This window comes from Phalacrocorax aristotelis, chromosome 1, assembly GCF_949628215.1.
Source record: "Phalacrocorax aristotelis chromosome 1, bGulAri2.1, whole genome shotgun sequence".
Lineage (NCBI taxonomy): Eukaryota > Metazoa > Chordata > Aves > Suliformes > Phalacrocoracidae > Phalacrocorax > Phalacrocorax aristotelis.
Genome location: NC_134276.1, coordinates 124,616,908 through 124,630,806, shown reverse-complemented (window position 1 = coordinate 124,630,806; position 13,899 = coordinate 124,616,908). Strand labels below are relative to the sequence as shown.

Sequence of the window (13,899 nt, the reverse complement as noted above, 5' to 3'; positions counted from 1 at the left end):
TAAGTTACAAATACTTCTTTTTACTACTAACAGAGTGTTTCATCTGTTCTCCCACTATTTCCCTTCCCACTCAGGACATGGCAAACAACATAGAGTTTGCATTCTCTGACTATATTTCCAAACTGTATATCCATTACAACACCTACTCCATTTTCATCACATTGCCTTTTATCCACAGAGACAAAAGAAAGCAGTGGGGAATAATCTCTATTTCTAACCCATCCTTCTATGCCCATGTGCTGGTTTTGGCTGGGATAGAGTTAACATTCTTCACAGCAGCTTGTATGGTGCTGTGTTTTGGATTTGTGCTGAAAACAGTCTTGATAACACACAGGGATGTTTTCATTGCTGCTGAGCAGTGCTTACACAGAGTCAAGGTCTTTTCTGCCTCTCACCCCACCCCACCAGCGAGCAGGCTGGGGGTGCACCAGGAGTTGGGAGGGGGCACAGCTGGGACAGCTGACCCCAACTGAGCAAAGGGGTATCCCACACCATATGGTGTCATGCTCAGCATATAAAGCTGGGGGAATAAGAAGGAAGGTAGGGGGAACACGTTGGGAGTGATGGCATTTGTCTTCCCAAGTAACTGTTACGCATGATGGAGCCCTGCTTTCCTGGCAATGGCTGAACACATGCCTGCCCATGGGAAGTAGGGAATGAATTCCTTGATTTGCTTTGCTTGTGTGCATGGCCTTTGTCTCAACCTACGAACCTACGAATTTTCTCACTTTTACTCTTCTGAATCTCTCCCCCATCTCGTTAGGGGTAAGTGAGCAAGCAGCTGTGTGGTCCTGAGTTGCCAGCTAGGATTAAACCACGACAGTCCATATTTACTTCCTTTCTTTTTTTTCTTTTTTAAATTCTCCATCTAATGTTTTAGTGAAAGAAGAAGAAAAATGCCAAAAAAGAAAACACTATCAGCTACATGAAAGAAAGGTTTATTCTAATTTGAGGGCAGGATAGGGGCATGTACACCTATGCACAGACCCGTCAGCTAGGCAATCTGTGTATGACTGACTTTGCATTTTTACCTGCACTGACTCAGGCATGCATATAATTTTTCATGGAGGATTTGTGGTATCTAGAAAGTTATGTCTCTCTCATGACTGATCTTGTAAGCCAGGGTGCAGCAGATTACTTTAATTCCCAAGCAAAGTTCATTTAAGAGTATATTAAGTACATAAATATTGTTCCACAACTTCAGAGTTTTAAAATGAGATGGTCTTTTCCGTGCCAGTTTTGTTTGACAATTGACAAATGTTTTAACACTACAAAAGCAAATTAATGGAAAAAAAAATCTAGAAAAGCCAGGTCATAGGAAAAAAATATTCACAACATCTGAGATTTCTACACTGAAGTAGGGCATAACTAAGAGTATCTATTTTCTTTGTGTGGTGGAGTACCTGTAATTTTTCTTCAGCCTTAATGTTATGAAAAACCTTACATTCCCTTCAAATAAATACACTAATAGCATATGATGTCCATTGCTGATTTCTGTAAGTGTTTCCGAGTGGAAAAGGAACACAATAAGTATCTGTTACATTACTGAGAAAGTCCTGTCTAAGAATTCATTACTGAACATTAATAACATACAAATGCTTTTATCAACTGGTATTTGGCCATGTTACTAAAACTGGGAGAGTACGGGTGGACTGATAAAACCCTGGAAGATTAAACCAAATAATTTTTGCTGCAAAGCATTTACCAAAAATGAACTAGATTCCACAATTATTTTGCTTGTGTGTGCACACGCATGCCTCTGTGTGCTACAGATTCTCTGTGAAATCGCCCTCACGACCTGCTTACTCACTTGCAAGTTTAGTCTAAGTGTAAATCTTCCACTGGTGGGGAAAAAAAATAATGAGCAAATCTGTCCAAAATTCTAAAAAAGTTCTCTAGTTCAAAGTTTGCTTAACTAGTGTTTCAATGCTTAAAAAAAAATAATCTTATTTATGATGTTTATACAGAGACTTGATAAACAGACAACATAAATTAACTACTACGCTGTTACCAACTGAGTCACAGCAGATTTATCACCTACTAAGGAGCACTGAATAATCGCCACGAGCAGGGAGACATTTTTATTAGAATCGCCAGATTTTGCCTTCCTCATAACTAAAACAAAAAGCAGGAAGAAATGCTGAAGCAATGCAGTATTTATGCTTGTCATAGCATAGCTAAAAGCTGGTTCTCATCAGAAAGGGAGCAAATAACAGGCTGCCAATGTGGAGAAATTTCATAGTCATGTTCACAAGAGTAAATAGCTGTTAATAAGCTTTATGACAAAGGAAGGAGACCTATTGAATCAAGCTGAACGTGCAACCCCCTCACTTTTACCTGAGGCAGTTCTTCATCAAACTAAGAGAATTTATGGTTCTCAAACTTGACCGCAGCCACTTCCCTAACCGTGTGACAAGCTATGCTTCAGCATACACTGTGCTATAAATAAAAACTGTGCCCTGCCATTTAATCCAACCACTTAGGTGTTTGAGTGAGCCAGAGATAATGGAACTCTGCCAAAATTTCCAAGTCAGACAATACCCTTTTCTCCCTATTATTTGTATCCCACAGCTCAATTTCTTACCAACTTTCAGAATATTGTGCCCATTCTTTTCTTTTCAGCATATGCTTGTGCATGTTGTACAGAAAACACTAAGATTAAAAAAAAAAAAGTGATAAGGTCTGAAGTCTTACATTTTTCTCACTGTGCATTTTTCTTGTTCATGTATAGGCTTGAACTGTGGTAATGAGAGAATCAGAACTGCCAGAAAATGTTTTCACTTCAAAGTCAGAAAACAACCTTCTGGGACATTTCAAGTTTACATATTCGTATTTTTGAACCAACCATAATTTTTGTGTTCTAAAATGATTCCAGACTTTTACATCATGGAAAGAAAAAATAAAGTGAATAATGAATATAAAGCAGCTGACAAAAGGAGAGAAGATTTTTCCCTATGCAAACTCAAAAATAATGTTAACCCACATACACTGCCAGTCCTCTAAAACTGGCCAGGTTCCCAAAGTATTAGTTACGTAAACTTATATCAAGCACTCTGTGGCCATTTATAGATTCATAAACTAATGCACAACGGCTGATGATAGGAAAGAATATTACAATCTCTTACTGCTTTATTGAATCGTGCTTTTCCTGAGCAGATTTCAGGACTAATGCAAAAACTTAGAACTATACAAAAATGCAGAAATAACCCTACAAAAGCAACTCCCTCACACTTGGAGAATTCATTTTGCCATTGACTCTCTGGCTTGTACTAACACTGAATTACAATCCATTATTAAGTATGGACAGTAAGACTCTACTGTTAGCACACAGTACACACATGAAAAATAAATTTAAAAAAAAAATCAAACCACATAGTGGTTTAGGTACTTCATTATTGAAATGGATTTATTCACGTGGAGCCCTGCTGCCTTGAAACGTTTGTTCAAGGTGAACAGGATTTGCATAAAAAGCATGACTACAATTAGCCTAAGAAAAAATTCTGGATTCACTTGCATCGTTTATTTTTCTTCCAGAAAACACTCTAAATATTAATAAATCATTACAGAGTGATAGATCTCAGCAAGAACTCAAAAGAATTTTACAAAACAGAGGTTAGATTTTGTCTACCAACCTCTGAACAAGTGCAGCAAATGCTCCCCTCCAGACTGGGAGAAGACTAGCCTGCTTCTATCAGAAAAACATTCCCTACCTCCCTGCCTTTAGATCTAGTATCTCCAGTAGCTAGTGCCTCGACTCTTTACCAGCATTCTATTCAGCAACTCCAAAGTGGTGAAGGCTCTGGGCTGATATTCTTAATGTGACTATCCTTACATAACCTTGCCTGGATATCAGCATGTTCTGATGACATCATTTTGGTTAAGCAATGACTGCAAAAACATTTAATTCTGGTGACCATAACTACAATCACAACTTCATCACCAGTAGAAGCTCACTTGGTGGCTCAAAACTTGACCTGTTTTTCTTCACCTTGACATGACATACACTGATTTGGTCAAGTGGGGAGGCTCAGGGCTGATTTAGCCAGACTACAATGGGAGCAATTGGTATGTTTTGAGGGACAGCTGTGCTGGGAAAGTTGGCCCAGGCCTTGCCCACATGAAGGTTTGATTCATGATGCTGCCAGTAGTCATCCTCATGAATGCCATCCTCACAGTAAAATAAGGCAAATATATATTTAATAAAGCAAACTTCTATTACATATATGTGACCTGTATTGTAGAGAACCCAATTTCTAACTAAGGGTATTTAAATTAAACCCTGTCAGGCAAGCTTGGGTGGCATCTGGCCTGCTTCCAGCTGCCCTCTTCCACTTGGGAGCAAACTACAGACGGGGCTGTTTTGCTAATGGCACCTATTTTAGGCCACTGCCTTTCCAGAACACTAATACCCACCTCTCTTCACACCAAATTTTAACGTGACATCGTTGCACAATCCATGCCAGTGTGTAAGTCTTCAACCCTCTCCTGCAAAAGGCAGTAGTCAAGAACACTCCACAGCAACAAAATTATCCTGCTTACCAACAATTTCAAGTCTGCACTTGAATTTCCCCAAGGAAAAGAAATCCACTAGGAACTGTATGAACAGTTCTGACTATAGCAGGTCACCGCTAGCCATTTTTTCCCCTGGAGCAGACAGAGCTTCCTGTTTGCACATGCAATGTGTAGTAAACACCTGGTAAGTTCAAACACTCCAAAGAAGCCTCACACCCACTGACCATTCACAGTACCAGCAGTCAACAGATATACAGACTATACTATCCATATACAGTAGATCTGGCCAAGGAGCAGCAGCAGGATTTAGCCTATAGCTCTTCGTTCAAATGAGTTACGTAAGCTTGTCCTGTTAGTACAGCTAGATATAAAAGACTATACAGAGGAGGACTGAAAAATAATATTCAGAAAGAGATACTTGGGAACATTAAAATTAAAATGAAGAGGTGGAAGGCTATACAGATTACCCAGCAGTGAGATCATTTTAGAGGCATTCATATGCTATGGAATTTAATCCTGGCAGAATCCACCCATATGTATCATTATACTGTCGCACCACTGCCTGGGCCAGTATAAAAATGGAATTCTGGTATTACAAATTATCTTTGAACTCAGAAGCCTGACGCTCTACACTGGGTTTTGATATGTTTTTGTGCGATCCTAGGACACAACTGTCTGTGTGATAAGATAACTTTGATTAAATGAGCTGCTATAATGGCAACATTCTTATGGGTTGTTTTCATTTTCAGCAAAGAACGAGCCAAATTTGCAATGACATATCTACTGACTGAAAACCCTAGCCACTCAATTATACTAGATAAAGGATACCTTTGAAATTTCTCATAGGAATTTATTGTAATCTATGTGCCATTAAACATAAGAGAAGTATTTCACACAAATCAAATTAATTTTGTACTTTTCTTTCCAGACACTAAAAAAAAAAAGAGTTCAATAGTTTAGTCCAAACTGTCCCTCCTTCATTAGAATATGTTTTTTAAAGGTTAATGCACTGTGTATTTTGAAAAATAGTTCCCTAAAGGACGTTTTGTAAACCATGGAGAAAGTAACATATAAACCACATGTCATTTCACTCCTTTTGTGATATTTTGATATGCCAGCTTCATTATATGTTCAAAAAAACCAACTTTCAGGAGACTTTTCCTTGTCTTACAGTTTCTGCCCTGCTATCCTACAGCTACCAAAGAGGTGCTGTTGTGGGGGAAGAGCAGCAGGAAAGTTTAAAGATTAAGGTTTGGCTGTCGCAGTATAGTGACTGTGATACATTGAAATAACTCAACGTTGTTTTAACTGCTTGACACCAGTAAGTGAAAACACATGCCGAATTTAACCTCTGGTTAGGAAGAAGTATTACATAACATAGCATAGCCAGCAAATTTAGCTATGAATAAAATTAGCCCATTCCTTTCACAAATGTCAACGGTAAGTTTGGAAGTATACTGTAAATACAGCATTCACTTTCAAAGGGATGTCAGTTATAATTGCTATAAATACAAATCTTAGCTAGTAGTTATCTGCAATATTTTCTAACATTCCTGTATGCTCACCAAACAAACAAAAGAGGCAAAACCCCCCAACTTTGAGTAAAACTATTATTTTTCCCACTTATTCCCACAGCTGACAACTGTAGAAACAAGAAAGATTTGGACCTGGTTTCCCCTACGCAAGTCTGTAAATCAGGCTCTTTCACATGGTCCCATAAGGAAAAAGTACAGATTTGACATTCCTTAAGAAGGCAACAACCAGGAGGAAGGTGAATTAAGGTTTCCTGAGCCCTTCCTGGAAAGCAGAACAGGACAGGCCTGAATCCTGGAAAGGAGAACAAGGATTGGCCTGAATTCCAATTTACCTGATGGATAATTCAAATAAGGGGAAAACCACAGAGGTCAGAAACATGGGGAGGGGAGGGGACAGGACACGGACGACACGACAGGGACAGGGATGACAGGGACAACCAAAAAAACCAAAACCAAACTAGAAAAACATTCACTGTCTTGTTTTTAAAACCTTCATAAAACTCTAAGTTTATAAGAAGGATAAACCCCAAATACTTTTCAGCTCTAACGAAGAAAAACAGAACATGAAGATAAGCAAAAGCTATCAGAAACAGAATTTATATTGAAAAAGTGCATTTCTATGCACATTTGTGTTGTAACTGGAAAGTCAACTGGCAAAACCAACAACATGAAATGCTGTTTTACCAAACACTAAGAACTTGTTCCACAACTGTTGCCTTCAACAACATTTGTATCAGGTCCAGCTGGAAAGATGCCAGTGAAACACAGTTCACAAGGCAGAACAATCTTGTGGATTATGTCCTATAATTTGTTTATTCTTGGTTCTGTGGCTTTGCTTTTTCATCTCCCTCTCAGATTCAGGATGCTCTGCTTACCAACTCCTTCTCTAAAGACAAAACCTTTTGTCTGTCCTCAGTTCCTGTCTAGAGAGACGATGCTGCATTCTTCAAGGATGGAATGTTTCTGTTAATGCAGAACCATAAAAATTAGAGAAAGTACGACAAGTTATAACTGACTCCTATGCATTGCAACTGTTTCCATCCACCATTAAAATATTTCAAGTACAACAGTGTCGAACTGAAGAATTATATGCTGGATGGTACTGGCATAGTGGCATAAAGGAAGAGACAAAAATTAGCGGGGAATGTCCAAATCTCTCTTCTTTCTGATGAAAAAGAAAGCTTTAGAAGCGGGACATAGTTGAAGGGACAATGGCTCAAATACTTGATAAAAAGACCATCTCTAATCATACCATCATCTCCTGCCCTGCTATTCCGTGACCCCTCACGTAGTCTCTATAGGCACTGACTACAGAATTTTCTTAGCAGCTGATCCCTCAAACAGAAACTCACGAAACATAAACGTTGTGAAAAAGGCATTGACTTCACAGTAAAACACAATACTCACTAACCTTCCCCTTCCATTTACACTGCCTTTACCTACATCTGTAAAATCTTAATGTAGAAAGAGCCTGAAATATGACACAGCTTATAAATGCTTCATCACTTGTCATGTGCCACAGTAAATGTGACAAAGAACTGCAAGAGAAAGGGTGTTCACCTGTGGTTAGGGCACTACACTAGGACCAGATAGAAGTAGAGGCTTATTTTCTATACAGGCAAAACTAATATAATGCAGGATACAAAGAAGCAGCATGAAGTTTCCACTGGAAATTTTAACTGATATTTCCTTGATTTTGACTCCTTGAGTCATATTGGTAGTGTTTCCAAATTATTCCTCCAACAGTGCCTTAATTTTTGAAGTCAAAATAACTAAAGAAATAATTTGTTAATAAAGAACACTTGTTTGAGACCAGCAATAACATTTCCTTTGTCATTCTAGTCAAACACACACTTGTGAATGTGAAAGTATAAAAATATATGGGAAAAAGGAGTCACGTGTCCTCCAGCCTCCTGAACGGCCTATTTGCACACAATCTCTCAAACAGCTCTGGAAGTCACTGACATCCAAAGGGTGTACTGGCTCTGTTCCTTTGCAGCTGCAGGAGGCAAGATGTTCTTTCCACCTTCTATCACTGAAAGGAAATCCCAGTCCACGAGACCAGGGATTGGTGCATTTCACCTCCTGGAGAGAAGACTTGAGCACTAGAATTCCAAAGCGGTAGTAACAACGGCAAGATGTACACTGGTAACCTGTTCACAGGAGTGAACCTGCACCACCAGAAAGCGAGTCTGGCTAGATTGTTCTCCCTCAAGTTATGAAATGGATTCCACTGTTCCCCATAGAGCAGGAGTGACTATGCAGCCTCAGTTACATAGTTTGTGACTTGAAGAACACAGGACTTCACTGGAATTTAAACTTGCTTAGCAGGGCAGACGGCCCTAACAGAATACTACCGCTACATATCCTCATTTTAAAAATACTTTACGATCCAAATATACTCTTTGCCTATGAAAAAAATTCTGTACTTGCTATCTAATATCTATCATAGCACTAAGAAAGTGCTACGGGAAAAGACAATCCTTTGAGTGTTTCCAGGTGACAGCTAGGTACTAATACTCTTGGTTTTTTCAGTACAGTCCAATGCAAATAATAACCTGAGAGGCAGCTGCAAACAAACGAATCAGACTGATGTTTCAACACTGCAATAGAAGAATCTTTAAAAACCGATTTCATTGAAAAAGAAATGAAGTTTCCACCTGCAGCTTTATGCATTTGGCAAACAGAACTTCACTTCTGCAATGTTATTTTAGGACAGGAGAAAATGCATCCCAGAGTTAATCTCCCACTGACTGCAGTGGATCAGTAGCTTTGTCTGAATTTCACAGTTAACATAAATTTACAGCCACTATTCCATGGTAGTGAGCCGAAAGTCCTGTGAAACCATTTAAAAAGATAAGTGATAGAAAAGTTCCTTCCCTCAAAGTAGGCATTACATACAAGGTTCCTCTCTGTTCAACATAATCCTCCCTTATGAAAACAGCTATGATAGTTTGCTTATGGATTGCTTTTTTGATAAAATTAAGGTCTTACAGTCTACTTGACTTGAACAACAACTGCATATCTATCTGTTACTCACAGACTACACATTGCCCCACTATTAGTAGTATGCAGAAAACTCCAACTGGCTCCAGAAGATGAGCTTAAAAGAAACCCACTTCCAAAAGAACATCACCAGGGGTGAGGGGTTAGGGAAGAAATCTTTTCTGAAAGTCTCTTGGGGAGGGGTGGGGGGGTGAAAAAAAATAACCTCCCCAAAATACTTTTAGGTTCTCTATCTATGAAACAGAATCTCCTAGGAAGCCCTCAAAGTGCTGATTTCTTAATAAGCGTTCTCATTAGGAACTAAATTACAGCTTCCTTTCTAAATGTTACTGGCTGCAGGAGACTGCAGATGTAAAAAGCATTACAAAGCACAGTGGACTCAGGCAAGCACTTCTACAAAGTGAGAGCAATACGTGCAGTACAGAAACAGTTGTGAAAGCGCTGCTTTAATGCCAAGGTACTACAAAGTGTTTTACTGTCTAAATATAGAAATATTCTTTTCATTTTATGCTATGACTGTTCTTCCTGCAGTAATAAAATACTAATAAAATGCCAATGTTACATGGGTCACATTAGCAAGGAAGAGAACAGATCCCTGCCAGCTTTGCAAATCTACTCTACTTCCAGAGTCCAGGAGGAAGGAAGAGTTAAACAAATATTCACACAGGTTTGGGGGGATTTTTTGATTCTTGTGGAAATTTTAATAAATCCTATTTCTCTCAAAATGCATGCAACCTGACCTACAAAAGGCAATTCCAATACAACTGTTAAGCATGGATAATAAAGGGAAAGCATTAAAGTTCTTTCAAGACAGAACTGAAATCTTCCACCAACAACACAAGGTGCTTCTAAGTCACATTTTCTTTAAGATCTTAAACCACAAACCTGCACAATGCAGTCTAAATAATTCTAAAATCATTAAATGCAGTTACTTTGTTTCATGGTACTTCTCACTAAAGTCACAAGATCCCATGAAAACATTTGAGCTTGTTTAATTCAAGAGCTTTAAAGTTACTCTCCTGTACCTGGACCTTGCCCTGTTGACTGATCTTCTTTCATCTTTTCCATCATCTTTAATCATTCCTAACATGTTGAAAGTGAATTTCCATGGCAAAACACAAGCATTAAAAAACAAAAAACCCACAACAGAAAAACAAACAAAACCCCGGAAAGTTGTCATAGCTACTTGCCTCTTGGCAATTTCTGAGCCTTTCCCAGGTTTAATGCAATATATCCACAGAAAAGGAGAAAGACCAATCTCGGCATCATGGTCACAAACCCAACCTCGCACTGGGAATGATTCTGACAGGTATCACACAAAAGTACTGCAGCTGCATTTAAGTGAACTGTTCTCCCTGTGACAAGAGGCAGCAACACTTTGACACAAGCTTAGTTTACACAGTGGGAGGAGACAGGATGACATCATTCACTCCCACTGGAAAAGGAGAATTAGCATTAAAAAAAAAAAAAGTAAAAAGACTGTCATGCTCCCCCTACAATAGTCTTCTGGGTTTTGTTACAAGGTCTTTCCACCTCTCAGGGTAAGAGATTGCCGCTTGATCACTAATTTTCATGCAAATAAAACCAGGAATCAAACTTTTGTTAATCAAAAACTGGTCTGAGAGACATTTTCACTGTTTTATCCAAGAAAGCTGGACTTAAAATGCAAAAATAACATTCACAGCTCTCAGAAAACTGTTTGCTATATTGAACTCAGTATTTTTGCAATCTTAAGATTTTACTTAAGATTAATTCAGGCTAGATGTGGCTCTCATCCAGGCAAAATAAATACTAGTTTCATTTGACATGACATTACAAACAGGTATGATAAATATTTATTCAGCAAAAGATCTGTGTTTGAAAAAGCTAAGTGTCATTTTTTCACTTGTATCTGATTTTAGCTATTTAAAAATACTTTATTTTTCCCCTTTCATACATGTCTGGTGAGGCAATGGGCATAATGCACATTGAAGGCAAAAAGGCAATGCATCTCCTTCTGGGGGCTAGATCCTCTCACCAGTTACAGAACTGTAACTGAAAGAGATATTCAATTATTCCATTAAAAGCAGTTTCACTCAACATTTACAATGAGGCAACTAAGCACGGAATTTGGTCCTACTCACAGTTGAGAAGGTGGGAAGGAAAGGGTGAAGCAGAAGGAAGAGGTTACAACTGAATAAGGAGGAATTTAGTCTCAGTAGCTGGAAAACATCTCCCAAGAGATTAAATCTATTCAACTAAGTAGTGATATCTCTCTCTCCCTAAAAGAAAAAAAAAAGAAACCCAAAACCAGAAAACTCCCAACCCCAAAAAAACCAAAACCCAACAACAAACCCCAAATCAAACAAGAACATCCCCCCTCCCCCCAAAAAAAACCACGAACAAAGAAAACATGAAATAGTCTCCAAAAAGAAAAAAAAACCAAAACACCACAACAACGACCACCAAAACCAAACATATCCATTGCTTGCAATATGTAGAGATCTTCAGTGTGCTTGGTCTGTTCCCACTTGCCTGGACCTGACATTGTCCTACTTTCACACAGTGTTCTATAAGCACAGTAAAATCACAGCATTTGTGCCTGGGCTGGGTAGAAACAAAGTAGTGTAGAATAAAAGGGTAACATATCAAAGGATACAGAAGCATTTCTTAAAAACAGATTAGTACTATATTTAAAAGACCCCAGGTACTCTGTACTTCAGGAAGAACTTCAAATCAGAAGCTGATGGTCCTACAGACAAAACCGAGGAAATACAAGCTCTTCTAATCAGTATGGACAGCACACAGCTATAACAAAACCGATTGACAGTGGAAAAGTTTTCCAGTCTCATCACGCCCTCTTAATCCTGACATAAGGAAACCTTTTTCTGGTTCACTAACTCAAATCTGGGAATAGCGAGTTGGAAGTTAATATTATAGACAGAACCCCCAAAAATCCCCAAACACTATAACGTCAAGGATCTTTGGGAGGATTCAGATCCTGATTATGAATGCTGTGAACAGATAAATGCAACAGGTACAATTTAGATGAGATGAAAAGATGTTTAAAAGGCCACTTATTTGGACAGGAGTCTCCCAAAACACTGACCGCACCTGATGACAAAAGAGTTTCAAATGACAGAAAGCTGGATACACAGAGCAAATCTGCCATTCTTCTTTGTTTGGTTGAAATACTATTTTCAAAACTGCTCCAGAAATATTTTCCTCTTCAAAATTTAAAAATAAGAAATCAATCATTTGATAAAGTAGCGTCTCAGGAGAAGTAATGGGAGAAATTATTTCTTGGTCACACAGAGCTGTCTTTGTATTACTGTAAAGTGGACTCTACTGGTTTGTCTTATGGCAAATTTACTCTCCTTTTAATGATCACACAACACCTTTCAACAAAATATACACAGGCCAACTTCTATTCAGAAAAATCTCAGTGAAACACATTAGGTTTTTGGCTACCCAGCAAAATGGGGTTCATCTCCTCTCTCAGAGATAAATATACTCCCATTCCTGCTTTCATAACCACTTGCTTCTCTGCTGCCAGTTACACCTTTCCGCTTCCTCTTGTGCATTATTCAAACACCACTTCTTTGTCTGGTATGCCATAGAGACACTTAACCTTTCCTTTGGCAGACTATCGAGGTCCCTTTCCCTCTGATCTTTCCTGTAGAAAACAGCTCTGCTCAGCTCCAGAGTTCAAAAACACACAGCATGATGCACTTCCTTCTGTCTTATCAACGATGTGCTTTATCAGGGGCAATTATGGTTTGATAAGCAGCTGCAAGTGTAAATTTCTGTCAAATATATGCCAAGGGTCCAAATATCAGTAATACAATATTCTCTTATGCTTTTTCAATATGCTCCCCGCATGTGCATCATCTATGTGATCAGTGATTTTGTCCACTTATTTTCTTACAGGACTGACCTTTCCTAAGAAACTTCTGTTATATGAAAACTGAAAAACACCACACCAGCTTTTGCTTTCCTCTGTCCTAAACCCTTCTGCTGTTCACTGGATGCTGACTACTGCAGTGAAAAACTGAACATGCGAACAGAAGGGAGTTCCTGGGACTTCAAGCACTGTCCTGCACTACTGGATGCTTCCATAATGCTGTTCAGGTATCAGATTTCTCCTCGTGTTGGAGGGCCGCTCCACAATCTCCGTTTAAACAGAGCCAGCATCTGGTTTCAGTTCACAGAAATAAAAACTCTATGTCACACTTCACAGAAGAAGTTGTCTAACCCAGAAGTTCCTCAGGTTTCGCTCCTCTGTACAAACCTGGAATTATATTACCCACTCTTTGCCTCCTCAGAAGCAAAAGATTAAATAAAGAGGATTCTGTTAATGACAGTTTTGTGTCATAATACCTGTAGCATGAAAGGCAAGAAAAATGAGATAAGTGCAGTTATGAAAAGTCTCAGACAGATCAAATTTGTTCAGGATATGTCAAAACCTCTGAGCTCCAAATGACTCCTCCTCTTCAGCACCAAATTTATGCTTAAGACAAAGTCAAGTACCCCAAAGTTTACTTGCTTACCTCAACTTCAACTGAGTGTCTCTGGGGTAGATCTCAAAAACAGAGATTCCAACAAGATGGTATCACAGCTAGTCTGGGAGTAGAACAGAGCTTTTCTAGTTCTATTTTAATAGTTCCCAGACCAGCAAGTACAGTAAAAACAAGAGTATGGGAAGGAAAAGAGAAAGGTGTGGTGGGGGAGAGCAGGAGACAGGATTTTGCATTTTGTTTCCAAATACGAATATGCTTTTGTTGAGATGTAGGCTCAGTTCCAATTCACCTATCATTCCTGATTATTTTGACAAGCAAAAGCCAAGGTGACTCAACTCCTCTAATTT

At 38.8% G+C, this 13,899-nt stretch overlaps 1 protein-coding gene across 1 annotated transcript in view; it reads right to left on the bottom strand.

Annotated features, from left to right (window-relative positions):
- Positions 1-10,418, bottom strand: part of ABI3BP (ABI family member 3 binding protein) — a 183,622-nt gene extending 173,204 nt beyond the window's left edge. Inside the window, exon 1 of the mRNA XM_075105227.1 lies at positions 10,244-10,418. Coding sequence (XP_074961328.1) covers positions 10,244-10,322 — 79 coding nt within the window. The 5' untranslated portion in view covers positions 10,323-10,418. The remainder of the gene's footprint in view (positions 1-10,243) is intronic.
- Between the last annotated feature and the right edge of the window lie 3,481 nt (positions 10,419-13,899).